Source organism: Cetorhinus maximus, chromosome 18 (genome assembly GCF_964194155.1).
Source record: "Cetorhinus maximus chromosome 18, sCetMax3.hap1.1, whole genome shotgun sequence".
NCBI classification, from domain to species: domain Eukaryota; kingdom Metazoa; phylum Chordata; class Chondrichthyes; order Lamniformes; family Cetorhinidae; genus Cetorhinus; species Cetorhinus maximus.
The window spans coordinates 75,845,622-75,873,107 of record NC_135896.1 but is presented as its reverse complement, the minus strand read 5'-3'; the positions used below and the strand labels follow the sequence as shown (position 1 = coordinate 75,873,107).

At 42.4% G+C, this 27,486-nt stretch overlaps 1 protein-coding gene across 4 annotated transcripts in view; it reads left to right on the top strand.

Moving 5' to 3' along the window:
- Positions 1-21,437, top strand: part of nusap1 (nucleolar and spindle associated protein 1) — a 42,198-nt gene extending 20,761 nt beyond the window's left edge. For 2 of the 4 annotated variants that reach the window (XM_078562989.1, XM_078562992.1), the window contains 5 exons: positions 6,507-6,700; positions 7,081-7,268; positions 13,846-13,950; positions 15,851-15,938; positions 19,018-21,437. In XM_078562989.1, coding sequence (XP_078419115.1) covers positions 6,507-6,700; positions 7,081-7,268; positions 13,846-13,950; positions 15,851-15,938; positions 19,018-19,105 — 663 coding nt within the window. In that variant the 3' untranslated portion in view covers positions 19,106-21,437. The remainder of the gene's footprint in view (positions 1-6,506; positions 6,701-7,080; positions 7,269-13,845; positions 13,951-15,850; positions 15,939-19,017) is intronic. The other 2 variants (XM_078562990.1, XM_078562991.1) reach the window with 2 other exon arrangements.
- The last annotated feature ends 6,049 nt before the right edge of the window (positions 21,438-27,486 follow it).

The following is a 27,486-nucleotide window of genomic DNA, read 5'->3' as shown; positions in this document are numbered from 1 at the left end:
CCAGGTGATTTATCCACCTTCAGGCCTTTCCGTTTTCCTAGCACTTTCTCCTTGGTAATGGCCACCATGCTCACCTCTGCCCCCCGACTCTCTTGAACTTTGGGAATGTTACTCGTGTCTTCCACCATGAAGACTGACGCAAAGTACCTATTCAGTTCCTCCGCCATTTCTTTGTTCCCCATTACTACTTCTCCAGCGTCATTTTCCAGCAGCCCAATGTCCACTTTTGCCTCTCTCTTACCCTTTTATATACCTAAAAAATACTCTTGCAATCTTCTTTTATATTACTGGCTAGTTTACCCTCATATTTAATCTTCTCCCTCCTTATTTCTTTTTTAGTTATCCTCTGTTGGTCTTTGTAGGCTTCCCAATCCCCTGGTTTCCCACTGTTCTTGGCCGCATTGTATGCTTTCTCTTTAGCTTTTATGCTGTCCCTGACTTCCCTTGTCAGCCATGGTTGCCTCATCCTCCCTTTAGTATGCTTCTTCTTCCTAGGGATGAATTTTTGCTGTGTCTCCCAAATTACTCCTAGAAACTCCTGCCATTGCTGTTCCATTGTCTTTCCTGCTAGGCTCATCTCCCAGTCAATTCTGGCCAGCTCCTCCCTCATGCCTCTGTAGTTGCCTTTATTCAACTGTAATACCGTTACATCTGTTTCCAGCTTTTTCCTCTCAAATTGCAGGGTAAATTCTATCATATTATGGTCACTTCCTCCTAAGGGTTCCTTCACCTTAAGCTCCCTTATCAAATCTGCCTCATTACACATCACTAAATCTAGAATTGCCTGTTCCCTAGTGGGTTCCACCACAAGCTGCTCCAAAAAGCCATCTCGTAGACATTCCACAAATTCCTTTTCTTGGGATCCACTACCAACCTGATTTTCCTAGTCTACCTGCATATTAAAATCCTCCATGATCACTGTAACCTTGCCTTTCTTACACGCCTTTTCTATCTCCTGGTGTATCTTGTGCCCCACATCCTGACTACTGTTCGGAGGCATGTACATAACTCCCATTATGGTTTTTTTACCTTTGCGGTTCCTCAACTCTACCCACACAGATTCTACATCATCTGACCCTACGTCATTTCTTGCTATCGATTTAATTTCATTTCTTACTAACAAAGCAACCCCACTCCCTCTGCCAACCTGCCTATCTTTTCGATAGGATGTATATCCTTGGATATTTAGCTCCCAGTCCTGATCCCCTTGTAGCCATGTCTCTGTGATGCCCACCACATCATACCTGCCAATTTCAATCTGCGCCGCAAGCTCATTTACCTTATTTCGTATACTGCGTGCATTCAGATACAACACCTTCAGTCCTGTATTTCCTGTCCCCTTTCTCCTTGTCATCAAGGAGCCCTAGCAATGGGAGTCAATGGGAATCTGGGGGGACGGTGGTAGGGGAAATCTCTCTGCTGGTTGGAGTTATACTTAGCACAAAAGAAGATGGTTGTGGTTGTTGGAGGTCAATCGTCTTGGTTCCAGGACATTAGTGCAGGAATTCCTCCGGGTAGTGTCCTAGGCCCAACTATCTTCAGTTGCTCCATCAATGACCATCATAAGGTCAGAAGTGGGGATGCTCGCTGATGATTGCATTATGTTCAGCACCATTCTCGACTCCTCAGCAATCCATGTAGCAAGACTTGGACAACATCCAGGCTTGGGCTGACAAATGGCAAGTAACATTCTTGCTGCACAAGTGCCAGGCAATGACCATCTCCAACAAGAGAGAATCTAGCCATCGCCTGATGACATTCAATGGCATTACTATCTCTGAATTCCCCTACTATCAACATCCTTGGGGTTACTATCGACCAAAAACTAAACTAGATTAAGTATATGAATACTGTGGCTACAAGAGCAGGACAGAGGCTAGGGATCCTTTGGTGAGTCACCCACCACCCCCCACCCTTCTGCTAAAATCCTGTGCAACATCTACAAGCTACAAGACAGGATTGTGATGGAATGCTTTCCACTAGCCTGGATGAGTGCAGCTCCAACAGCATTCAAGCTCGATACCAGCCAGGACAAACCAGCCCATTTGATTGGACCCCATCTGCCACCTGCAAACATTCATTCTCTCCACACTGACACACACTGGCAGTAGTGTGTACCATCTACAAGGTGCACTGCAGAAACTCACTAACTCTTCAGACAGCACCTTCCAAACCCACGACTGTTACCATCTGTTGAAATGTTAGCTGAAAACCACCTTCCTTCCTCAGAGAACCTGAAATAAAGCTTCCATATAACAATGTAAAGGTCAGAAGGATTATGAAACTGAAAATCTACTCTATTAAATTCCTCAGTACTAAAGAAGGACAAGGGCAGCAGATGCATGGGAACGCTACCACCTGGAATTTCCCCTCTAAGCCATTCACCATCCTGACTTGGGATCCTAAAATTCCTAAAACTCCCTAACAGAACTGTGGGTGTACCTACACCACATGGACTGTAGCAGTTCAAGAAGGCAGCTCATCATCACCTCCTCAAGGGCAATGAGGGATGGGCAATAAATGCTGGCCATTGCCAGCAACACCACATCCCATGTATTTTAAATATTTTAAAGAGTGGTGGGCCCAATTAGGAACCAAAATTGAGATCTATTATTGAAGGCAGAAGCCATGGCTGAGGTTCTAAATGAGTACTATACAATCACTATTTACCATTAGAAGAAAATTTTGCCAAAGCTACAGTAATTGAAGCTGTTGGAATACTGGATGAGTTAAAATTGGTAAAGAGGAGATACTAGAAAAGCTGGCAGTACTTAAAGTAGAATAAGAATGGGTTGTCTCCAGGTGGAGAAGCAATAATCCAGGATAAAATTAACATCTACTTAGACAAAATTTGGACAAGAAAAGCGAATCATGTTTTACTTTTTTTTTGTTGAGGTAATAGACCAGGCTGATGAGGGCAGTGTAGTTTGTGTGTTTGGTTCTTTCGAAATGTCTTGATTTGGAATGCACTGCCTGATAGGTTGTAGAACCAGATTTAATTGCATCTTTCAAAATGGCATTGGATAAATACTTAAAAGTATTGAAGGGGAATGGGTCTAACTGGATTGCTGAAGTACCAGCAGGGTTTTACTGGGCTCGTACTATACTATTCTGATACTCATTATCCCTGTTACTATCCTTGTCAATCTCTGCTCTTTTTCCAAGGCTCCAATATCTTTTCTATATTATAACCCAAAGTTGCACATAATATATCAAAGCCTAATCAATATTGGGAACAAATTCCTCAGTGCCTCCTTGCTTTTTATCCAATAGCCTATACGTAAAATCCTGAATTTCATTTGTACTCCTGGCTTTTCCAACCTCTTATCCTGTGTATCTGCATCTTGATCACCTCCCTATACTCTGTTGAAATCTACTAAACACATGGCTAGGTTTCATAGACCCCCCTCTCCCTGTCATAATTAATCCATACTTCGAGAATAAGAATTTTCACTAAGGCAGTAATGCTGCTTGATTGTCATGTAGGAGGTGACCCAGCATAAGGCGTTAATACAGAGTTGGCCTTATTTCTTAAATGCTTTGCTTCTTTCTGAAATAGATTGAGCTGATTTTCTGCTTAAATGTTAGCTGAAAACCACCTTCCTCAAAGAACCTGAAAAAGGCAGTAGCAGCAGTGTGTACTATCTACAAGGTGCACTGCAGGAATTCACCAAGGCTCCTTAGACAGCACCTTCCAAACCCACAACCACTACCACCTAGAAGGACAAGGGCAGCAGATAGATGGGAACACTTCCACCTGGAAGTTCCCCTCCAAGCCACTCACCATCCTGACTTGGAAATATATCACCGTTCCTTCACTGTCGCTGGGTCAAAATCCTGGAACTCCCTTCCTAACAGCACTGTGAGTGTACCTACACCACATAGACTGCAGCAGTTCAAGACGGCAGCTAACCACCACCACCTTCTCAAGGGCAACTAGGGATGGGCAATAAATGCTGGCCCAGCCAGGAAAGCCCACATCTCATGAATGAATTAAAAAAAGCTTGCATACAACGATGTAAAGGTCGGAAGGATTATGAAACTGAAAATCTACTCCACTAAATTCCTCCGTACTAAATAAATCAATTTGAAATGACTATATTGTATTAACAGAAAACTACACTTAACACAATTTTTGTGGTTATAGTGGAAGTTCTAAAACGCCTTTGCCAGCAGACATTGTAATAGGGTCAAATATGTCATTTGGCTAAGACCTGAACTCCCTGCTAGGTGACTCATGACCTGATGATGAACTTCTGCACTGGCTGGTTTAGTTTGCTGCTGGTAAATGGAAGAGATGCAAGTCTGTTATATCAATTTCTACCTTATTCAATAGAGAAGCAGTGGCAGATATTTCAGAAAACCCTTGAATAAGTATGTTCCTACTTTAAAGAAAAATTCTAAAGGGAGAACTCCCCATCCTTGGCCAACAAAAGAAATTGGGCAAAGCATCAAACTTAAGGAAAAAGCATGTAACTGCGCAAAGATGAGTGGCAGGTCAGGTGATTGGTCAGAATATAAACAACGACAGAATGTCTAAAAGGTTAATCAGGCGAAAGAAGTTTAAGAGTATGTGAGAAACTTAGCTAGAAATGTAGAAACTTTTACTATCCGTTTTTACAGGTATTTGAAAGAGTAAGTAAAGTGAGTGTCGATTCTCTAGAGAATCGATAATGTGGAGTTAATAGTAGATAATAAGAAAATGGTGGATGAAATGAACAAATTTTGCTTCTGTTTTCATTGGAGGATACAAAGACATCCAAGTAAAGCTGTGAATCAGAAGGGGAAAAGGATCTTGGTGAAATTACAATCACTAGGGAAGTAGTACTGAGCAAGTTGATGGAGCTGTGGGCTGTCAAGTCTCTGGGTCCAGATGGACTTCATCCTTTGGTCTTAAAAGAGGTGGCTAATGAGGTAGATCCATTGGTGTTAATTTTCCAAAATTCCCTAGATTCTGGAAAAGTTCCATCACACTGGAAAATAGCAGCTATAAACCCTCTATTCAAGAAGGGAGGGAAGCCAAAAACAGGAAACTATAGCCCGTTAGCTTGATATCTGTCATGGGAAATGTGTCAGAGTTGATCATTAAGAGTTTATAGCTGGGCACTTAGGAAAAACCAAAGTAAACAGCATGGCTTTGTGAAAGGGAAATCCTGTTTAACCAATTTATTAGAGTTCTTTGAATGAGTAACATGCTATCCACTGCTGTGGAGTAGATAGGGGAACCTAGAGACACACTGTGCTTAGATTTCCAGAAGGTGTTTGGTAAGGTGCCACATCAAAGGTTATTGCGGAAAATAAAAGCTCATGGTGTAGGGGGTAACATATTAGCATGGATAGAAGATTGGCTGGCTGGCAAAAAACAGGAGTTTTGCATAAATGGGTCTTTTTCTGATTGGCAGAATTTTTACGACTTACGTCAATGACTTAGAATTGGGGGGGGGGCGGTGAAGGCATGGTAGCTAAATTTGCAGACAACACAAAGACAGGTGGGAAAGAATGTTGTGAAGAAGACATGAGTTTACAGACATATAGGCTGAGTGAGTCGGCTAAAATCTGGCAGATTGGAGTATAATGTGGGAAAATGTGAAGTTCTTCACTTTGGCAGGAAGAATAAAAAAGCAGACTGTTACTTAAACGGAGAACGACTGCAGAATTCCGAGATGCAGAGGGACCAAGGTGTTCTCATGCATGAGTCAAAATGTTAGTATGCGGGTACAGCACATAATCAAGAAGGCTAATGGAATGATATCCTTTATTGTGAGAGGAATTGAAGATAAAAGTAAGGATGCTATGCTTCAGTTATATTGGGCATTGGTGAGACCGCATCTCGAATACTGTGCAGCTTTGGTCTCTTATTTAAGGAAGAATGTAAATGTGTTAGAGGCGGTTCAGAGGAAGTTTACTAGATCAATACCTGGAACGAGCGGGTCGTCTTATGAGGATAGGTTGGACAGGCTGGGCTTGTTTCCACTGGAGTTTAGAGTGAAGGGTGACTTGATTGAAGTATATAAGATCCTGAATGGTCTTGACAAGGGCACTATTTTAAAATTAGGAGCTGTCCTTTTAGGACAGGTGAGAAGAATTTTTTTCTGAGGGTTGTGACCTTGGAACTCCCTGCCTCCGAAGGCTGTGGAAGCAGGGTCATTGAATGTTTTTAAGGCAGAGGTAGGTAGATTCTGGTTAGGCAAGGGAATCAAAGGTTATTGGAGGTAGATTGGAATGTAGAACTCTAAACACAAACAGATCAGCTGTGATCTTATTGAATGCAGAGCAGGCTCAAGGGACCGAATGGCCGCCTTCTGCTATTTCATATGTTCATGCATTAGAACATTGTCTCCAATATCTAATCGTCAACTCCAATCAATTTTATAGGCAGGGACTGAAACCGTTTTCTATTCAAAATTGTATCTGGTGCTACTTTAATCAGGGTGCAGCTCTGTGTTGTAATATTTTCCTTCTTATAAGCAATGTAAGGTTTATCATTTTCCCCCTCTCTTTCTTAGAAGTCAGTGAATGAACCAAAAAATCTGAAGAGCACACTCCCGTTTTTTAGCCCAGTACATCAGACTTTAAAAATTGACCGATTATCCACACCCACCAACCAGCGTAAATCACCACATTGCTCTGCTGCTGCAGTCACCTTGAATGAAAAATCAGTTTTGCCTTCTGTGTGCTCTGTCACCAAAACGAATGTCAGGTAATGTCTTCAACCACTTTCAACAAGATTCAGAGAAAGATTTGGGCTAACTTAAGTTCTTGTGATTTTTAAATCAATTTCTGTGCACTTCATTCTTGAATATTGTGCCAATTTAGAAACCTACTTGTCTAAGGAATAGAAAATGTATGAACTGGAAGCCTATCTAGAGTTGGGGGTTGGAGGTACATCCTCAAAATAATGTGGTGTTCTTGACCCTAATTTTTCTCATTGTGCTAATTGTTCAGTGCTATTGCTCCTCCACTTTTCTCTTCCATGCTCATTATTTCCTTATTTCACTTCCCTCCTTTTCCCCACTCACCTGCTGGTGTAAGTGTCTGTTTCAGTTCGTGTGCAAATTTAATATCCATTATGGTGTACAGGTTTACAGATGCTACCAAGGTCAATGATAAACGTGGTGCGATGAAGACTCCAACCACGAAGTCTACTTACACAGAACTGTCCAGTAACCCAGGTACTGAAGTGAAAAAAATCAGACCGGCGGGATCTGAGGAACTTAGAGGCCAGAAACAAACAGATATCAACACTAGTAACCCTGGTCAGACTAAAGGTACTGCTTCAGTAGTGTCCAAGTTTGATTGTGTTTGGCTTTTGTATGCTACATCTTGTTGGGGGGCAGTTAACTCAGTTGGCTAGGTGGCTAGCGAATGGATCAGATTAGTGCCAGCGGCATGGGGTTTGATTCCTGTACCGGCAAGATAGATTCAGGGCCTGCCTCCTCACTCTACCCGTAGTAAACAATCATGGTACTTTTACTGTGGTTCGGTGAATAATCGCCCAGGAACTGCCTTCAAGCAAAGAACTCGAGAGTAGAAGGTGGCTATATCTTAGCAGTGCTGTGTATCTGGCACTTGATCAATTGAAATACCAATGGTGTGTAAGCCCTAAGGCCAGTTCTGGTGACCAATTGCTCCTTTTGGTGATGATCCTCCTGGACCAAGTAAAATAATGGACTTGATTGTTGGGAGTATTACGGACTGTGGGAGAAGTGCACAGTTAATTCTAGCCCCAAGATAAAAACAAAATACTGCAGATGCTGGAAATCTAGAACAAAAACAAAAATACCTGGAAAAACTGAGCAGGTCTGACAGCATCTGCGGAGAGGGATACAGTTAGCGTTTCGAGTCCGAACGACTCTTCATCAGAACTAAGGAAAAATAGAAAAGAGGTGAAATATAAGCTGATTGAAACTTATATTTCACCTCCTTTCTATTTTTCCTTCGTTCTGATGAGTCATTCGGACTCGAAAACGCTAACTGTATCCCTCTCCGCAGATGCTGTCAGACCTGCTGAATTTTTCCAGGTTTTTTTTTTAATTCTAGCCCCACTTCTCTGCAGGTTGCAACAATAGTTTAAATGTTTAATTCACTCTCAAAACTGGCCAATGGTTACCCTTTGATATTGTTATTGCCAGCATAAAAACACTCTAACCAGGCTTCTTTCAGTAGGTGCAAAATAATTGATTTATTATAGAATAAACTTCTTTTTAAAAACTAGGTAATAAACTGGTTAACATACAAGTTGTAGTTTAGAAGTGTAATGATTTTCCCCTTTTTTGGGGGGGAAAAAACAGATATTCGAACCCCTATACACATACTCTCAAACACAGAACAGGATAAAACAAACAGTCTCCTGCAGAGGCTGGAGTATGGGAACATTTCTTTAAAAAGGATAAAATTCGAAGATATTCCGATGCTGTTGATCTAACAAATTTCTGGTCACAATAGATCTGGAAGTTCTTCCAATGGATTTTTTTGGCGAAACTGTCCTTGATGACTTACTTATCACAACTTTGCAAACTCTCAAAAAAAATAGATGAATTATCCTGGTGAGGAAAGTTCTAATGAAAGTTTAACATGGATGGAGCAGAAAAAGACTTTTTTTTCTTATAGCCTGCTTCCAAAGCACCTCCCACACGAACTCTGCGTGATAGTTTTTAAAGACCAAGATGTTCAAAGAATACTTCTCTTAGGCCAGGTGTTTTTAACCAATCAGCAAGCGTCTTTAGCCTGGTAACATCAGTTCTTTGTTAACTTAGATATAAAAAGTATCTCTTCTCTGGGTGTTCCCTGCCGGGCATCCATCTTGACTCGTGATTTCTTGAAGAGTGGCATATTCACAACCCGAATTAATATTGCAAACTTTTAAAAATAACTCTGGAGGAGGAATGTCCAAAATTCAATGTCCTTCAAATTTTTTCAAAGAACAGGTTCCTCTCAGGAGTAAAATTGTGTAATTTTTATATAATAGCCAAATAAATAGCAGTCTCTGCATTCAGAAGAGGAAAAAGTTCCTGTTTGATTGTGTCCTTGGCGTTTATTTGGAGAATTAACATCCAAATTGGATAGTGGAAAGCTTGTGACATAGACGAGACGTTTCATATGAAACTTAAGAAACTCAAAACTGTCGGGAATCCTGATGAACCCTGGGAATGGATAAGATATTGATTGTAGGTAAAGTGCTTATTTGAAGGGGCGGGGCAAGCGATTATGACAACTCGACGGGATGTCAGGGATTGGTGTTGGGACTGGAACTGTTTAATCAATGACCTGGACTCTAGCTCAATGCAAACCAGTCAAATTTCCAGATGAAATAAAATTGGAAAGGGTAGTGGAAGAACAGGCAGCTCAACCATGACAAATGAGTTGGACCAAGTATGTAAATAGGTAATATAATGGCAGATGAGATTGAAGTACTGCCATGAGAAGGGAAAATTGATAACATACACTAATAAATTGTGTTGCAGTTGCAGAGAATGCAGTTGTAATAGACCTGAGTGTTTTGGTAGAGTTGACTCTAAGCATGCCCAATCAACACAGCAATAATCAATAAGGTGAATAAAATGTTGAGTACAAGTCAGTGGTCATGTAACCCCACTATTTAAGAAAAGCGAGAAGGGGAAATGAGGGAATTATAGACCTGTTAGTCTAACATCTATTGACAGGAAATTGCTCAAGTCTCTAAGGATAGGATGATTGAGCACCTTGAGATTTTGAAATTTTTCAGCTGATCAGAGAAAGCCAACATGGATTTGCAAATGTTTTGAAGAGGTGTCTAAAATAGTGGACAGAGACTGTCTATGAATATTATTTATATGGACTCCCAGACGGCATTTGATAAAAGTCCCTCATAAGATATTGTTGCTTAAAGTTGAAGCTCATGGAACTGAAGGCAAATTATTGACCTGGTTAGGAAATTAGCTGAACGGCAGGAGACAGAGTAGGGCTAATGGGCAAGTGCTCTAATTGGCAGGACATGTAAAGATTTGTGCAGGGGTATCTATTAATAATTTACATGAAGGGACAGAGAACCACATATCCAAGTTTTCTGTTGACGCAAAGATAGGGATAGCAGTCTAGGTGGAGGCTCAAAATGGCGAGAGATTAATAGAATTGAATGGGCAAAGCTACCAAATAGATTTCATTATAGGCAAGCGTGAGGTCATCCACTTTTTCCTTAAAAGGATAACAGAGTACTTTCTAAATGAAGAACCAGAGACAGTGGAAATCCAGGTACATAAATCATTAAAATGTCACCAAGGTAAGAAAATTAAAGCTAATAGAATGCTGGCCTTTCTATCTAGAAGACTAGAAAATAAGGGGGTATAAATCATACCTCCACTATAGAAAGCCCTATTTAGACACCTGGAGCAGAATTTTGCCCTTGGCGTGCAGGGGCGGTCAGGAAGCCACCCAAGATCGGCAGCACTCTGCGATTTTACACGGGTGAGCCAATTAAGGCCCGCTCAGCGTGATATGTGGCCTGGGAAGGACCACAAAGAGGCAGGCGGGGGCATCATGTCCACCAGCTCCAATGCTGACCTGGCAGCCGATTCAAATGCGGTCTTGGCAGCCCCTGGAAAGCTGCCACTGAAGGATGCAGAAGCCTTGTGAATGGAAACATTAGCAGGTGGACACGGCAGGCGGGAGAGCAGACTAGCGGAGCAGTTGGCCCCGTGTTTCTCGGATGAGTGCCTCACAGCCCTCCTGGAGGAGGTGGCAGTGAGGAGAGAAACCCTCCTCCCAGCGATGGGAGGAGGAGCCCCCTACCGAAAAGGCCTGGGAGGAGCTGGCATCTTGGGTCAACAGCCACGATGTGTTGAGGCACACATGGGTGCAGTGCCAGAAGCGCTTCAACGACCTCCTGCGATCGGGAAGGGTGAGTACCGTGTTGGCATGGGTCACTTTGCCGAACAGTTAAAAGCTGCCCATCCCCACGTGGACCTCAAGTTGTTAGAGTGTGAGTGGCAAATGTGAATGAGGTAGGAGCTGGCCAAGGGTGTGAGCCCTGGTTGCTTGGACTGAGTGCCTTGCAGCTCGAGGACTGCAAATCGGCTGAGCCCTGCGCTATGTTCCTCAGGTAGGATTGGTCAGGCTGCAGTGGCGCTGCAGATAGAGTGGATTAATCAATGCTCCTCTGCCCTTTCAGGAGAAAACATCCCATAACAATATTGAGAGGTCATGGACTGGCAGGGGACAGTGTCATGACTGAAATTAATTAAATTTCCTTCTCCCTTTTAGGCTCACCAGCAGCCGTTCGTTATGAGGAGCCTGAAGCCCTGTCCCTGACCCCTGAGGACCACCATGCTCACCACGCACCTGCGTCACACCCTCTGTCAAGCAGGCACCAACGCAGATACCAACACCTCAGTGGGCATAACATCGCCATGTAGCCTATCAGTGCACATTGGTGAGGGCACTTCACACTCGCTTGAAGTCCAGGCGGAGTCCAAAAATGCCCAGGGTGCTGGCAGTTGGAGGACTGCTGAGGACCAGGACAATGCTCAGTTGATGGCTGATGATGGACCTCTGGAGCTGCCCATGAGGCAGCAGATGCTGGATGTCCAGCAGGGTGTGTGGGAGGATCTGGCGGAGGTACACGAGGGAATGCGTGCCATGGTGTCTGTTGTAGGGGAGTTCCTGTGGAGCACAAGCACTGCGTTGACCCTCATGGCCAAGCGCAGTGCCGCCTCCATGAATAGAGTGGTGACTCTCATGGAGAGGCTCCTCCAGGGATTCAATCAGGGGTTCCTGGGGATGCGCTCGGACCTGCAAGCCCTCTCACCGGCAATGACCTCAGCTGGTCAGTGTTAGTGTGGGAGATGGATTGGGCACCCAGTATCCCAGCTAGGTGCTCATCCATCAGTGGTGAGCAGGGATGTCCAAAGTGACCTGATGTTGGCGCACAAGCTGTCTGTCGTCTCTGTGGGCTTCTCTCAGCTCTCCGGATGATGGCAGAAGCTCCTCTGCCCCTCTGCCAGTGACCATGGCATCTGAGGTTGGGGAGATGCAGCAATGGCACTGGCTGCTCCCTCCCAGGCGGAGACAGCACAGGCCCCACAGGCCAGAGGACGCCCGCCAAGGTAATCAAGGCCGACAAGATAGCAGAGTGAGCAGGCTGTCTCCAATGCCAGTGCCAACGAGGGGGGAGCACCTAGACGTAGCAACCGCAAGCGAAAACATAAAGCACCTTAAGCACAACACGGCCTTATCACGGGTGATATTTGGTTCCCCCAATTTTCGTTTTTCTTTTTTAATGGTGTGATGGAAAACCACCAGTTTGTTAATTTCTGCAATGTTTCACATTCACAAGTAAATTAGATGTTACTTTGTGCAACTGGCCTCTATGCTTCATTTGTTCTGTAGGTGCAGGGTAGGCAATGATGTTATGATGGACGTGTGTCTCCTGTAACTTTATTGCAATGGCATAGAGGGTATGTTGTTGACCAAGGATCTGGTTCTGTCAGGGGTCAAGTATGGAGCCTGCAGCCCTGGCATGTGGTGGTGGTGGTTCTAATCTGGTAGTCTAGCTGAAGGAGCGTTGGATCAAAGCGACCTGGATGTCCCTGCCTCCCTGAAGGTTACCCAGGTCAGCGTCTATGCCCTCAGTGTTCTCCTCACCGTGCTTGTCCTCTGACTCACTACTGGACTCATCATCTGTTGCCTGTGCAGCTGCGTCAAGATCTTCTTCCTCCACTGCATCCCCTCTTGCCAGTGCCAGATTGTGGAGAGCGCAGCATGCAACCACTATCCATAACACACGATCTGGAGGGTATTGCAGTACGCAATGAACCCCTCTTATCCCGTCCGTGGATGAGGTTTGGCCTACCCATTTTGTCCATGCAACGGCCTAAAAATTGCACAAGCTACGTAAAGTCAGAGACAATTGGTGTCTCAAGGGCCTTAACTGGCCACTTAATTAATGGCGGGCATGCCTCCGTCTCCATTGTGCATGCGCCTAGTGAAATATTGCGAGAATGCACATTGATGTCAGCACGCTTGGCTGATGTCAACGCGCTTTAACGCTCAAGTGGATCGGGCGCATGCCCACCCATCGAGCTAAAAATTCTGCCCCTGGAGAATTGTAAGCAGTTCTGGACACCACGTCTTCATAGGGATATATTGACCTTGGAGGGAGTGCAGTACAGACTTACCGGAATGATACCTCAATGCCAAAGGTTAAATCAGGAGGAGCAGTTAGACAAACTAGGATTGTAATCCCTAGAATTTACAAGATTAAGGGACGATTGAAGTTTTCAAGATATTAGGGCAAATGATATGGTAAATAGAGAGAAGCCAGGGATGTAGCTTAAATGTTAGAGCCAGATCTTTCAGCAGTGGAGTTGGGAAATACTTGTATGCAGCAATTAATGTTAAATAAATTAAGCAATTGATTTCTGATTTTTAAAATGATGACAAATCTAAGATAGGATATGGCAGTGGGGGTGGGGAGCAGGAGAAGTTTGGTGTGTGGAGTTGGTTCATTGTTTCACCATGATTCACATTGAATAGTGGAATAGGTGTCAGGCAGCTAAATTGCTGGCTTCTTTTCCTATGTTCCTAGAACATTATTAAATTGTATTGTGTGCACCAAAGACATGAGAAGAAATAAAAGGTCTGAAATATGAAGAATTGTTGGAGAGAGCTGGGCTTTTCTGCCTTTAAATATTTTCTGTAAGGTGATTTTTCTAGATTTGTAATTTTACAGATATATCTTTTCCTTCAAACTGAATTTTTAAGTTGAGATCAAGGGGATACAAAATCAAAGTAGCCAACAGCACATTTAGGAGAAATTAATTTTACTTGAACATTGTTTTTAATGGTCTCATTGTTATTCCCTGGTTTCAGTGGTTACTCCGTATCGGTTCTTTGGCAGCACTACTCCTGGAACCAACAAAAAGTTTGACCTGAAGGCAAGCTTGACTCGCCCTCTTACGTACAAGCCACACAAAGGTCAGCATTCATCTCTTCACTTGCACTTTCGCAAAATTTCCTCTGTCAGGTCAAAGTACAAATATTGGTAAAGCACATTTTCAGATAGAATTAAAGCACAGGAGGCCATTTTGCTCTTGTGCCCATGTCAACTTTGAAAAAGCAATGCATTTAATGCCATTAGTCACACCCTTATTAAATTGTTGTCTTCACATAATTATCCAATTCTCTCAAAAGCTGGTGGGACATTCCATCTAGTAATCCTCCTAACTTAATTTGCTCTTTTGACAATAAATTTGTGCCTTCTAGTTACTCAATCATCTACCAATGAAAAAATATTTCCTAATTTGAGCTCCTCTAAACCAGAAGAAACTCTATAAGCTAAAGACTTAGTTCAAATATCATGGGGAGTTTCTTCTGGCCTTGACTTCCTAAAATAAGGAGCCATAGTTTGATACAATATTCTAACTAAAATTTGCAGCACCTTGGAGAAAGAGCAGGGTTGTGGGAATAATTGGTAGCTCTGTCAAATAGCTGACACAGGGATGATGGGCTGAATGGCCTCCTGTGTTCCAAGATTCTGATTCAACTACAGTCTAAGCAAAAGGTTTCATGTACAGTATTACCATTTCATTTGAGGATTTCTCCCTCTCCCTGTCCTGAGACTACCTACCTTTATTGGACTTCAAATCTGCAAGTGTTAGCAGCCCTCTGGTCCCTCAACCAAGTGGCCATTCTTCACACATGACTCTGAGGTGGTGAACGTCAACATATTATTTACTCATAGTAATATTGGCCAAGGCTAACCCTGTCTTCACTTGATGTCCTCCTGTGCTTTTCAATAGCTTCTGTCACAAGGCTGGGATTCTTCCCACCCAGGTTGAGGCTACCCTGCAAGAGATGCTCTAAAAGACTGAGTGATCCGAGTTCTGTTATTAACAAACAGCTGACCAGTGCTTTGTGCCATTGGGGTGCATGGTTTTAGTTGGTTAAAACTCCAAAATTCGAATGTGCATAAGGGGAGGATGGGACCCAGGTAATGTCTGTTACTAACGAGCAGGACCAGATTGTCCATGAGTATCTCCAACCTAAACCAAGGAACCTAGCATGTGTGCAAGAGATGAGGCTGATGTATTTGCAAGCATCTTCATTTCAGAGTGCCAAAAGGTTGATTCTGCTCAGTTTCTTCATGAGGTCTCTTCCATTATGAATACCAGTATCCAGCCAATTTGGGGTTGCTCCATGTGACACTGAAAAGCAGTTAAGCACATTGGACGTGGCAAAGTCTATGGGCCTTGATAATTCTGGTGTGATGCTGAAGAACTGTGCACCAGAGCAAACAGCTCCTGAGCCAAGCTGTTCCAAAACAGCTATGATACTCTCATCAACTATTAAAAAGTTGCCCATACATGTCTTATCCACAAAAAGTAAGATAAATCTAACCCCTATCCTCCTCCAATCCTAAGTGATGGAAGGAACAATCGGTGTTGCTATTAAGCATCTGCTCACAAACATTCACTACTTGGCTCTGGAGTAGCACAGTACACTTCAACTGATACAGATCTGAAATGGAGTTGGTCCCCAATTATGGGTAGAAATGCAGTGAGCTGAATTGTATTCTCCCAGTAGATGGAATGGGGTGACTTGACTCATCTCCACACCATGCTCCTGTGCTCTGTGTAGCCACATTGTCAGAAAGTTGGGTGGAATTTATCCATCTGCCTGATCAACTGGATCTGAAAGGGATGGGGCAGGAAATGACCTTGCTTAGACCAAGGAGCCCTGCTTTGTGGACAGCATTCTATTAGTTGGTGCCATGGCTTTACGGTTAACTTTCATGTTTAATTTGGAGTGCACCTCTACTTGAATAGTTCTGAATCGCCACCAACTCTCTTTACCTAATGACTTATTCTGCTTTTAGGAAAGCTGAAAAGTTGGGAAGAGAAGAAAGAGAACAGAATGACCTATTCTCTCAAAAAGGATCTTAAGCAGCCAAAGTTACAGACCAGGTGAGGGTTCACTGAGTTAGGTCTCTATATATGTATCAGTGTTTTAGTTTACTGATGTGCGGCATTTAGAATCTGGTAAACTAGGTATGGGGCCCCTTGACCTTTATCTTTCCGAATACATTTTTTAAGGTCAGGATTAGTGTTGGTGTGGGAACAAACTCATTGAAGAGGGCAGAATGATACATGGGTTTCACACCTCAACTGGGGCTTCTCTAAGATAATTGAAAGGATTCTGTGTGTACAGAGATAGCACGTTCCTGAATTTCGACTCATCGGTGGGGTCGGGGTAAGGGGGTGCTTGCCTCACAGGGTGAACCCTGGAATGTTTTCAGTTACATGGGGAATAATCTGGAGAAATAAGGGAGTGAAAGTATTGATTTTCATTGATTCTGTCTTTCAACAGTTAGTTGGCTGCATAATTATCTGTTGCAATATGCCCTGGAGAACAAACAGAAGAGCTAGTGTAGCTGAATAAAGTAATTTTGTGTTTTTTTTTGATAGCACCGTCAGTTGGTTTCTTAATAATCTGCTCATTTAGTTGAGGCTTTAAAATGTTTTGTTTCAGGGTGTGGAAGGAGATTTCTTTTTCTGATACAAAAACAAAAAATGCTGGAAAAACTCAGCAGGTCTAACAGCATCTGTGGAGAGAAAAACAGAGTTAATGTTTCGAGTCCGTATGACTCTTCAGAGCCAAAGAAAAGTAAAAATGTGATGAAATTTAAATTGTTAAAGGAGGGATGGAGCAGGTGAAGCTGGATGGAAGACCAGCGATAGATGGGGCAGAGGAGAGATTGACAAAGATGCCATGAACAAAAGGACAAAGGGGTGTTAATGGTAGTGGTACTGGCTAAAGAAGGTGCTGATGGTGGCATTAAGTTAAGAAAGGAGAATGTGATAATAGCAGGACAAGGGTAAGCACTCTGGAAAGAACAACATGAACAAGTGACAGCTGGCCCTAGTGGGGGTAGGTGGGGAGGGGGGGGACGGTGGTGGGGAAAAAAGATCGAAATAGGATAAAAGGTGGGGATAAAGTAATGAATAAAAATGAAAATAAATAAAAATAAGTGGATAAAAAATAAAAATTTAAAAATGAATATTGAAAAAAGGCATAAAAGGTGAGGATGGAGAGGAGTGTTCATGGTCTGAAGTTGTTGAACTCAATGTTAAGTCCAGAAGGCTGAGGTGCTGTTACTCCAGTTTGCGTTGGGCTTCACTGAAACATTGCAGCAGGCCAAAGACAGACATGTGGGCAAGATGGCAAGTAACAGGAAGGTCTGGGTCATGCTTGTGGACAGACCAAAGGTGTTCCGCAAAGCGGTTACCCAGTCTGCGTTTGGTGTCTCCAATGTAGAGGAGACTGCATTGGGAGCAGCAAATGTAGTGGACCAAATTGAAGGAGGTGTAAGTGAAGTGCTGCTTCACCTGAAAGGAGTGTTTGGGCCCTTGGATGGTGAAGAGGTAAAGGGGCAGGTGTTGCACCTTCTGCGATTGCATGGGAAGGTGCCCATGGGAGGGGGGATGAGGTGTTGGGGGTGATGGAGGAGTGGACCAGGGTGTCCCGGAGGGAGCAGTCCCTATGGTATGCCCACAGCTGGGAGGCGAAGGGAAGGTGTGTTTGGTGATGGCACCATGCTGGAGTTGGCAGAAATGGCGGAGGATGATCCTTTGAATGCAGAGGCTGGTGGGGTGAAAAGTGAGGACATGGGGAACATGGTTCTGGGAGGGAGAGGAAGGTGTGAGGGCAGAGGCGTGGGAGATGGGTCGGACACGATTGAGGGTCCTGTCAACCACAGTGGGTGGGAAACCTTGGTTGTGGAAGAGGGAAGACATGTCAGAAGTGCCGTTTTGGAAAGTGGCATCGTCGGAACAGATGCAATGGAGGCGAAGGAACTGAGAATGGGATGGAGTCCTTACAGGAAGTAGGGTGTTGAAGAACTGAGGTAGAGGTCAGTATGCCAGACAACAACAGCTCTATTCTTATAGGCAGGTTTTATAATAAAGTCAGGGTAGGACCTGAGAGAACGGAGCAAGGCAAGTTCAGAAGGAGACAGGTTAGAGTGGGTGAGAGGAGCAGAGAAACTGAGACGTCTGATGTCATGCTGACAGTTCTCAATGAGAAGATCAAGAGCAGGTAAGAGGCCAGAGGGAGGGGTCCAGGTGGAGGGAGAATACTGAAGGCAAGTTGAAAGCATCTGTTGAACTGGGGGAGAACTCTTGCCCAAAGAAATGAGCACTGAGACGAAGAGTTCAACATCGTGCTGAGCTTGGAATTCATTGAGGTGGGGGCGTCAGGGTATGAAACTGAGTCCTTTGTTGAGTACTGAACATTCAGCATCAGAGAGGGGAAGGTCAGAGGGTATGGTGAATACACGACTAGGGCTGGGATTAGAAGATGGGATGGGAAGGGGTGGAGGGTCCTGGATGGACGTTGGTATTAATGAGTCGTTGGAGCTTGCGTTCCTTAACACCTGAAAGGAAGAGACAAAGTTTCTTGTTAAGATGTCAGATGAGACGAAGAATAAAATAAAACTGAGGACGAGGACAGCTTTGAGATAGTTGGTGCTACTGGAGGGAGAGGTCCAGTGTGTTCATATGGCGGTGCATGGCTCTCAGGATGTGGCGATTTCTTTTTCTGACTGTTTTCCCCCACACCTCCACAGGTGTTTGCTACTTGCCAGCTGTGCAATTCCGTAGGCGGTGGTAACTGTCAATACAAAGTCTTCCCATGTGTGAGCGGAGACTGAGTGGTGGTAGGCTATTCAACTGTGGGAGAAATCAACTTTATACAATGTTCACTCAACATTCATGTCCACTATACAGCCTGGGTCATTGGATAATGATTGGGACATGACCATTGACTTGTTTCCCCATTTTGTTTGCTGCCCATCTCAGCCCTGCACACCGCCCCCCCACCGCAAAAAAAACTTAACCCAGGAACTGAGAGACACACTGTACCGTTTTGGCTGAGCCATTGTGGCCAGTATGGCTTGACCTGATTTTGTAGTAGATTTGACACCTCTTTAGGGTTAGCAGGTATTTAACTGCATTGAGGATTTTAACCTAGGCTGTTTTATCATAGGGAGAACCGACGGGAAAAGTTTTTGGAAAAACGAAAAGAGATAAAGAACGATATGATCAGTGCAAGGCGAGGACTGGCCATGGCATGAAAGAAACCAATATTCTGTACTGTCCACTATACTACTTGCCATTTTTCGTATATATGTGTTTATGGTTGAACATTCCCATCTTTTAAGTTCTCTTTTTTATTCGTCTGTATAAAGCACTGTCCACTCTAAGCTTTGGTTCATGTGATTTTAGCCTCAAAGCTAAATAGATTTTGCAATTAAATGTCTTCCTGAACCAACTCAGTGAGGCCTAATAATTTCCTTGCACCATAATGTACGTCACTGTTAAAATCCTCTGTTTTTCAGATACTATGTTTGGTTTTATTTGCCTATTGAATTGAGTGCCTAGGCTTGCTGGTGTGAGAAGTAGAAGTCCCTCACTGCATACAGGAGACCCCAGTGACGTGCAGCTTACTGGGGAGGAATAGAGGGAGCTGTGCTGTATCTGGGGTGTGTTTAACACTGGGCAGCAATAATTCTAAAAAGAACCAACATCCCTTACCTGCATGAGTATTATACTTCAGTCAGGATGCAGCTTGCTTAAAGACCTGACCTTCCTGTTGTCTGTTTACCCAATTACCAGCTTTTAAATGTTTGCTTTCTACTTTGAAGATCTTGGACTGTCTCCAGTAGCGAAACTGCATTAAGGTACTTCAAATTCTAACTGGCAGACCATTAATTGAAGCACTTCTCTGTTTAACCAAGAGGAATCTGTCTCATTCATGTATTTGAATATTTGCCTCTGTCAATCTTTCCATCCTTTTTTGCTTTGAAGCTTGAATTACATCCTATTCTAGAAAGCTTGATTTCAGTGGCATTTCTTTAAATGTCCTGTTTATAATGTGCAAAAAGCTTAATTTGCCTCCCAAGTTACTGATTTACAGTCTGTAGACTGCCTGCTTTTTTTTACAAAAATAATTAGCTGGGGCTAGGGGATGGGAAGGAGGAGGGAGACTGGATGGTGCAGTGGATTAGGTGTTGATTTTTCAGTTCTGGGGCAGGGGTTCAATTTCAGTTTGGGACAAAAAACATAAAATGGTGGGGAAGAGAGCATGGTTTGGTGCTCCCAGACAGTTTTTTTTTCAAAAAAATGAAGTTTTAAAGTCCAAAAGATGAATACTAATTTGTAGCACTTGCAGTAATATTCCAGGGCTTGTATTGAGGTACTTTTCAACCAGCTTTATGGTTAAGGTCCTTTGTATCATCCATTAAGCAGCAAATCTGCTGTCTGGGAGTTGGGGGATTGTGAGAGTGCTGGAGATGCCCACAAGATCCATCAGCACCTGGGTTGGGAAGGTTTGTTACAGCTTTGGGATTAAGCCCTTCATGTTAGCTTAGTGCCCACTGAGGTACCAGTATTTTCTGTCTTTACTCCAGATTTTTTACCACTCTAAGGTGATGATTTAGCTACTATTGAGACTGTCTGTCTGTGCAGCCCTGAACAATTTGAAATTAAATAGAGTTTGGGATTTTTTTTTTGTTTCAAATCTTAATAGTGGCATAAGATTCTGCTGGCTGGGCTCAAACTGAACACAGCCCCATATCCCAAAAAAGATACATGTTACCGAATTACAATGTCCTATTGAAACAGTTTGCCACTGCTTTTTGTATATACTGTGCCCTGTTTGTGTTTGATTGTGTGCTAATCTTTCTTCCTTTAGAGCTTTCTGCAGAAAGCTAAAACTTTAACAAGATGCCTTTCCTAAAGGGAACTGTAACAGTTAAGGTACGTTGCACACCCCTTTAATTGATCCTCTTTAATCTGCTTGTGTTCAGTCCCCATTCCTATATAGAATTGAGAGAATCCTTATTGGTAAATATCAATTGCACCACTTGCTCAGTTAGATCCAGGCAAATAACTGGAACTTGAGCTGCTGTAGGCATGCTCGGGTCAGGCAACATCTTTCTCCACAGATGAGAATTTCCAACATTTTTCTAATTTCCAGCATCCATGGTACTTTGCTTTTCACTAAGTACATGCTAGTCCCTGCCTGTAGTGAGGCTGCAGGAAAGATAAAAGAAAGTTGTCCAAGTACCCACTCCTACTTGTGTGGATGTCAGCTGAGGACAGGATAATGCTTGATGGTGATGCCATGTTTTGTTGAATGTCCTGACAAAGCTCATGTGGATTCACACAAAGAATAGCAGCTGTGGAAACATAACAGCATAAATAGCACCTTAAGGGATGGGATTAATTAGTCGACTGTGAGAGATGATTATGGGGAAGTTGCAACTTTGTAGTTCTTTCTTGGCACCTGATGTTTACCAGTACCTTAGAAAAGGTTTTTTTTAAACTATGCTTTGATTGTTCTTGCAATGTTGTGCTTTTGTAAGGATAGGATGAAAGTTGTGAAAATAAAACTTACTTTGCTAATTTGTGAGAACAGGATTTCTTTCCTGATATAGGAAATGGGATTGACTTTTTATCGTCGTGGGATTGCACACACTCAATGTTTGTGAAATAAATAATCACTTTCTTGACAACTGCCTCCTTGTATTGTAGTCCACATGCCATCACTCTTTGAACCAGAAAGGCAAGTGTTCAAGATCAATTGTAGAGATTATAAGTGGCTTAACTCGAAACCAACTGAGTACCACTGTAACAAGGTGTGTTTCTGCTGTCATACCCCACTACTGTGATTCTGAGGGACAAATTAGCTACCTAATTTGTCTGCTTGATATCCTATACTTATTCCAGTTGTGGCATTTGAGGATTTTTAGTAGTATAGTGTATAATTTCATCTTGTGAAGAGGCCTCATCATGGAAGTCCTGGAGAAGGAAGACCCTGAAAAGCCATAAGAGGTATAAAGATCGTGTGGAGGAGAATCTCATATTGTGCAGTAAGGGACTGCTTGATTGCCAGAAGCCCATTGCTGCTCTGTTTAATTCCCTACCTGTTAAAGGATGCCTTTGTCTGTATGAATCAGTTCATATGACCCAGAGGTGTACCACCATCAAACTCTGCTGAACAGACAAATCTGAATCTCTTGTAAACAAAAACTACACATTTAAAAAGTCTAAAGTGCCTTTTGGATTTTCTGGAGTTGCAAAAGGTGCTCCAGCACCTTTCTAAATCAGTTCTAATGTCCATGTAACAACTTCAAACCTTGTTTAAATTACTGCAGCTATTTTTAGCAACAGCTCCACAGCATAAAGTAAAATAGGACTGTGGCAAAGAAGGGGCTATTAAAGACTAAAACTTGATAAAAAAATTTTGAGGGAATTCTGGGGTGAGACCTGTGCATCTGATTTTTGTGGGACTGGAAGAGGTTAGAGATGGGGAAGGGCATGATTCAGATAGGGTGCTTTAAACTAGGACAAATTAAATTTATGGAGTTGGAAGACTGAAGCACAATTAGCAAGGACAGGTACGATCGACTGATGAATATGAAGGGTGGGAAGTCAATCAGGAGTGTTGTAATGATCAAATCTGGAGGTGACAAAGGCACAGATGAAGATTTCACTATTGGAAGAGGCAGACAGTGTTAAGAATAGAAGTAGGTGCTTATTGCAATAGAAAGAATATGGGGTTTAAATTGAGCTTTATTAGGAACTAGAGTTGGTTTTAAGTAAGTTAGGGTATAAGGAATAAGGTATAGCTTTAAGTTTAAGTTTTGGCTTTAAGTATAATTTATATTTTGTACGTGTTAAGAAAGGGAAAACCTGGGTTTCCATTTCACTTTAGAATGTTGCCTGCAAGTCTGTGGGTTTGTTTATGTACCTGCATTTCAATGAGATTTTACGACCCTTGAAGTGGAGAGCTGTTTTTTTTCAGGGGAGGGGGGGCGGGCTGGGTTGTGGTTACTGGTTTAAGGAAGTCAAAAAATAGGAAAAACTGTGCTGTTGCCTGGCAACAGGAGACCTACAGAGAGGAACAGAAAGATAAAAGCAAAAAACTGCGGATGCTGGAAATCCAAAATAAAAATACTAAGTAGTTTCAGTTCATTTGATCTGTGGATACTACAGGGTGAGGAAGCTGGACAGAAGAGGGAACTGCAGAGAGCAGATTCACTCCCTCCTCCACCGACGCACAGTGACAGAAGTGTGTACTTTCTACAAGATGCAATGCAGCAACTCACCAAAGCTTCTTTGACAACACCTTCCAAACCCACCTCCACCACCTAGAAGGACAAGGGCAGCAGACGTATGGGAATACCACCACCTGCAAGTTCTCTCTAAGCCACACATCATCCTGAGTTAGAACTATATTGACGTTCCTTTACTTCCACTGGGTCAAAATCCTAGAACTCCCTTCTTAAAAGCACTGTAGGTGTACCTAAACCACATGGACTGCAGCAGTTCATGAAAGTGACTCACCACCACCCTCCCAACATCAATTAGGGATTAGCAATAAATGCTGGCCTAGCCAGTGACGCTCACATCCCATGAACAAATAAAAAGCAATCTTATCATGTTAAATGAGCATCTAAACAAAGACATCACAACACACATTACTCCAGTGATGGAGACATCAAGTATCTACCTAGCTTATGATTATTTCTTGGGAATAATTATGTTTCATCTTTCAAACAGCTTCCTTTATCTCAGATTTAATAAACATCAGCATCACTATCTCTTAAAATACCTCAAAATTCAAAAGTCAGCTTGTACATCTAACATTCATCAAAGATACATTCATGACATTTAGGACACCATGCAAAAAAAATGAAATTCACTGAACTTTAATTATATCCCATTGTAATACGTCCTTTTGGAAAGGAAATCTGCTGTCCTTACCTGATCTGGCCTACATGTGACTCCAGTCCCACAGCAATGTGCTTGACTCTTAAAAGCCCTCCAAACAAGGGCAATTGGGGATGGGCAATAAATTCTGGCCTAGCCAGCAACGCCCGCATCCCATGAATGAATATTTTAAAAATCACCTGAATGGAATTGCTATCAAAAGGATGACCAGACACACTACTTCAAAAGAGAAATAAACAGGAGCAGTCAGAAATTTAGTTTCTCTTTTAGCTAATCGATATAACTGAGATAACATTGTACACACCAAAGCGATCTTCTCTTTGTGATGATTCAATTACACTTCAGCTTTCATCAAAGAAGGACACCCAATACATGGCATTCAAAAATGAACTTAAATGCAATTTATTAGAAGACAGTTGAAACAAACAATCTGTTGGGAAAGCAAGATCGTCATGTGGTAGGCCACTAGCCACAACGACTGTTATCCTGATTTTGCTAGTTTTGGTCTCCCTATTTGAAAAAGAATATAACTGAGTTAAAATCAATTCAGAAAAAGTTCACTCAACTCATTGCTGGAATGAAGGGCGTATCTTGTGAAGAACGGTTGAATAGATTGGGGCTATACCCATTGTAGTTTAGAAGAATGAGCGGTGATCTTATTGAAATATATGAGATCCTGATGGGATTTGATAGAGTGGATACTAGGAGGATAGTTCCTCTTGTGGGGGAGACTAGAACAGGGACATAGTTTAAAAATAAGAAGTCTCCCTTTTTTTAAGACAGATGAGGAAAAATATTTTCTCTCACTGGGTCATTAGTCTGTGGGATTCTCTTCCCCAGAAAGCAGTGAAAGCTGGGTCATTGAATTTTTATTCAAGATTGAGTTAGATAGATTTTTGATAGACAAGGGAGTCAAGAGTTAAGTGAGGTCAAACAGGAAAGTGGAGTTGAGACCACAAATCAGATTAGCCATGATTTTAGTGAATGGTGGAGCTGGCTTGAAGGGCCAAATGCCCTACTCCTGTTCCTAAGTCCTATGTTTCTATGCTGTGTCTTGCCAATTCTTTGTGACACATCCATATCTTTTTTCAGGGTCATTGGCTACACTCTGATCACCTTGCTTTTGTTATGACATAGCAGTTGATAATGGCTGAGTTATTTAAAATCCCAGAGGAAAATTTAAAACAACTGTCATAATCTATATTTTCAATTCGCATGTTTTGAGTTGCAGCTCTAAATTCAGAAATAAGACCACCAGTTCTCGAGAGGTTTTTATATCCAACTAAATGAAACATTTAATTTACAATAAATTAAAACACACATGACTACAAATTACTACTATCATAACTTTTAACAAATTCCCAAATATTTTTCCATTAAGCCAACAATAACCAATAGACTTAAACAGACACCAGGCAAAGCATTTTTCACCTTACGAATTCAAAATGAGGTTCCTTTCAATATGTTCTTTCGCAGACACAGTGGTAGGCTTACAGGCTTAGATCTTACATGCCTTTGACCTGCACACACAAACTCCTTTCTGTTAAACCAAGCCTTTCTCTATGAATGTAAATTTTCATTGTATCACCAGGCCCTTATAGCCCCTTTCATAGTACTAATTTTATTAGTAATATAAACATTGCTTGGTGTCTCCTAGCTAGGTGCAAAATTGCACTCCCATTCTTGAATGCTCTATTCAACAAAATGCAAATGTACCCTCTACCTTACTGTTTACATCTCAAAACTACCAAACATCAAAGCACCCAGACTAGCTGGCTTCAATCCAATTAAAAAACACAGACTAAAACTTTTTTTTTTAAATTCCCATAACATTATATACATTAATATCTCTTCATGATACTTTCCTATCAGATTGTTTGTTTCAACTGTCTTCTAATGGATTATCTAAAGTTTATTTTTGAATGTCATATATTGGTGTCCTTTGATGAAAGCTGAAGTGTAATCAAATCACACAAAGTGATTGCTTTGGGGTGTACAATGTTATCTCAGTTATATCTATCATATATTCTATCAAATGATAAAACAATTCTAATGTCTCTTACAATCATATCAGGTCAATTTTAAACATAGCCACTAACATCTCTCCAGATTTGAAAAAAATACTTATATGATCTAACTGATGAAAAATTCTCTAATCCAGAGAGCAGTGGACGGTGGGTCATTAAATATATCCAAGGCTGAGTTAAACAGATTTTTGATCTGTAAGGGAATCAAAGGTTATAGGGGGGGTGGTGGGGGCAAGCAGGGAAGTGGAGTTCAAGCCACAATCAGATCAGCCAGGATGAGATCAGTTGGAGGTTCGGTAGAGGGGTGGCAAGTGCCATACTCCTGCTCCTAATTTTTATGTTTTATGAGGTTGAATGGCCTCCTGTTCCCATATGGTGACTTTAATCATTCTTAGCAATTTTTAAAATTCATTCATGGGATGAGTGTTGCCAGTATTTATTGCCCATTCCATTCATTGCCCTTGAGAAGGTGGTGGTGAGTGCCTTGCTAGGCCTTTCAGAGGGCGTTGTCAACCACATTGCTGTGGACCTGGAATCACATGTAGGCCAGACCAGGTAAGGATGGCAGATTTCCCTCCCTAAAGGACATTCGTGAACCAGCTGGGTTTTTATGACCAAACGCAGACTGGGTGACTGCTTTGCAGAAAACACCTTCGGTCTGTCCGCAAGCATCACCCAGACCTCCCTGTCACTTGCCATTTTAACACTCCACCCTGCTCTCTTGCCCACATGTCTGTCCTTGGCTTGCTGCGTTGTTCCAGTGAAGCTCAACGCAAACTGGAGAAACAGCACCTCATCTAACGACTAGGCACTTTACAGCCTTCCGGACTGAATATTGAGTTCAACAATTTTAGATCTTGAACTCCCTCCTCCATCCCCACCCCCTTTCTGTTTCTTCCCCCTCTTTTTTGTTTTTTCCAATAATTTATATAGATTTTTCTTTTCCCACCTATTTCCATTATTTTTATACCTTTTATGCCCTTTTAGTCTTATTTCACCCCTCCAACTAGAGCTCTCTGTACCTTGCTTGTCCTATCCACTCTTAATTAGCACATTCTTTTAGATATCACCACCTTCAACATCTCTTTGTTCTTTTGTCTGTGACATCTTTTGGTTATCTCCTCCTATCACTGCTTGTTTGTCCCAACAACCCCCCCTCCCCCAAACCAGCTTATATTTCACCCCTCTCCTATTTTTACTTAGTTCTGTCGAAGGGTCATGAGGACTCGAAACATCAACTGTACTGTTCTCCGCTGATGCTGCCAGACCTGTTGAGTTTTTCCAGGTATTTCTGTTTCTGTTTTGGATTCCAGCATCCACAGTTTTTCGTTTTTATCTCTGGATTTTTATGACAATTGTTTCATGGTCATCGTTAGACTTTTAATTCCAGATTTATTTTAAATTCAAATTTCACCATCTGCCATGAGATGCAAACCCAGCTCCCCAGAGCATTATCCTGGTACTCTGAATTACTAGTCCAGTGACAATATCACTACACCTCCCTTTTTATGGACACCCAAGCTGCTTGCCTGTTCTGCAGACAAAATTAAGAAATTATTTCTATCCTTTATGTAGTGTCATAAGTTTCAGCCCCTTTCACTTTCTGATGGAGCTGCTCCACCATTACTCTGCTCATCTTTGGTAACCTGGTGAATAGGGGAATGAGCTGATCAGAGGGCCGCCTTGTGGGT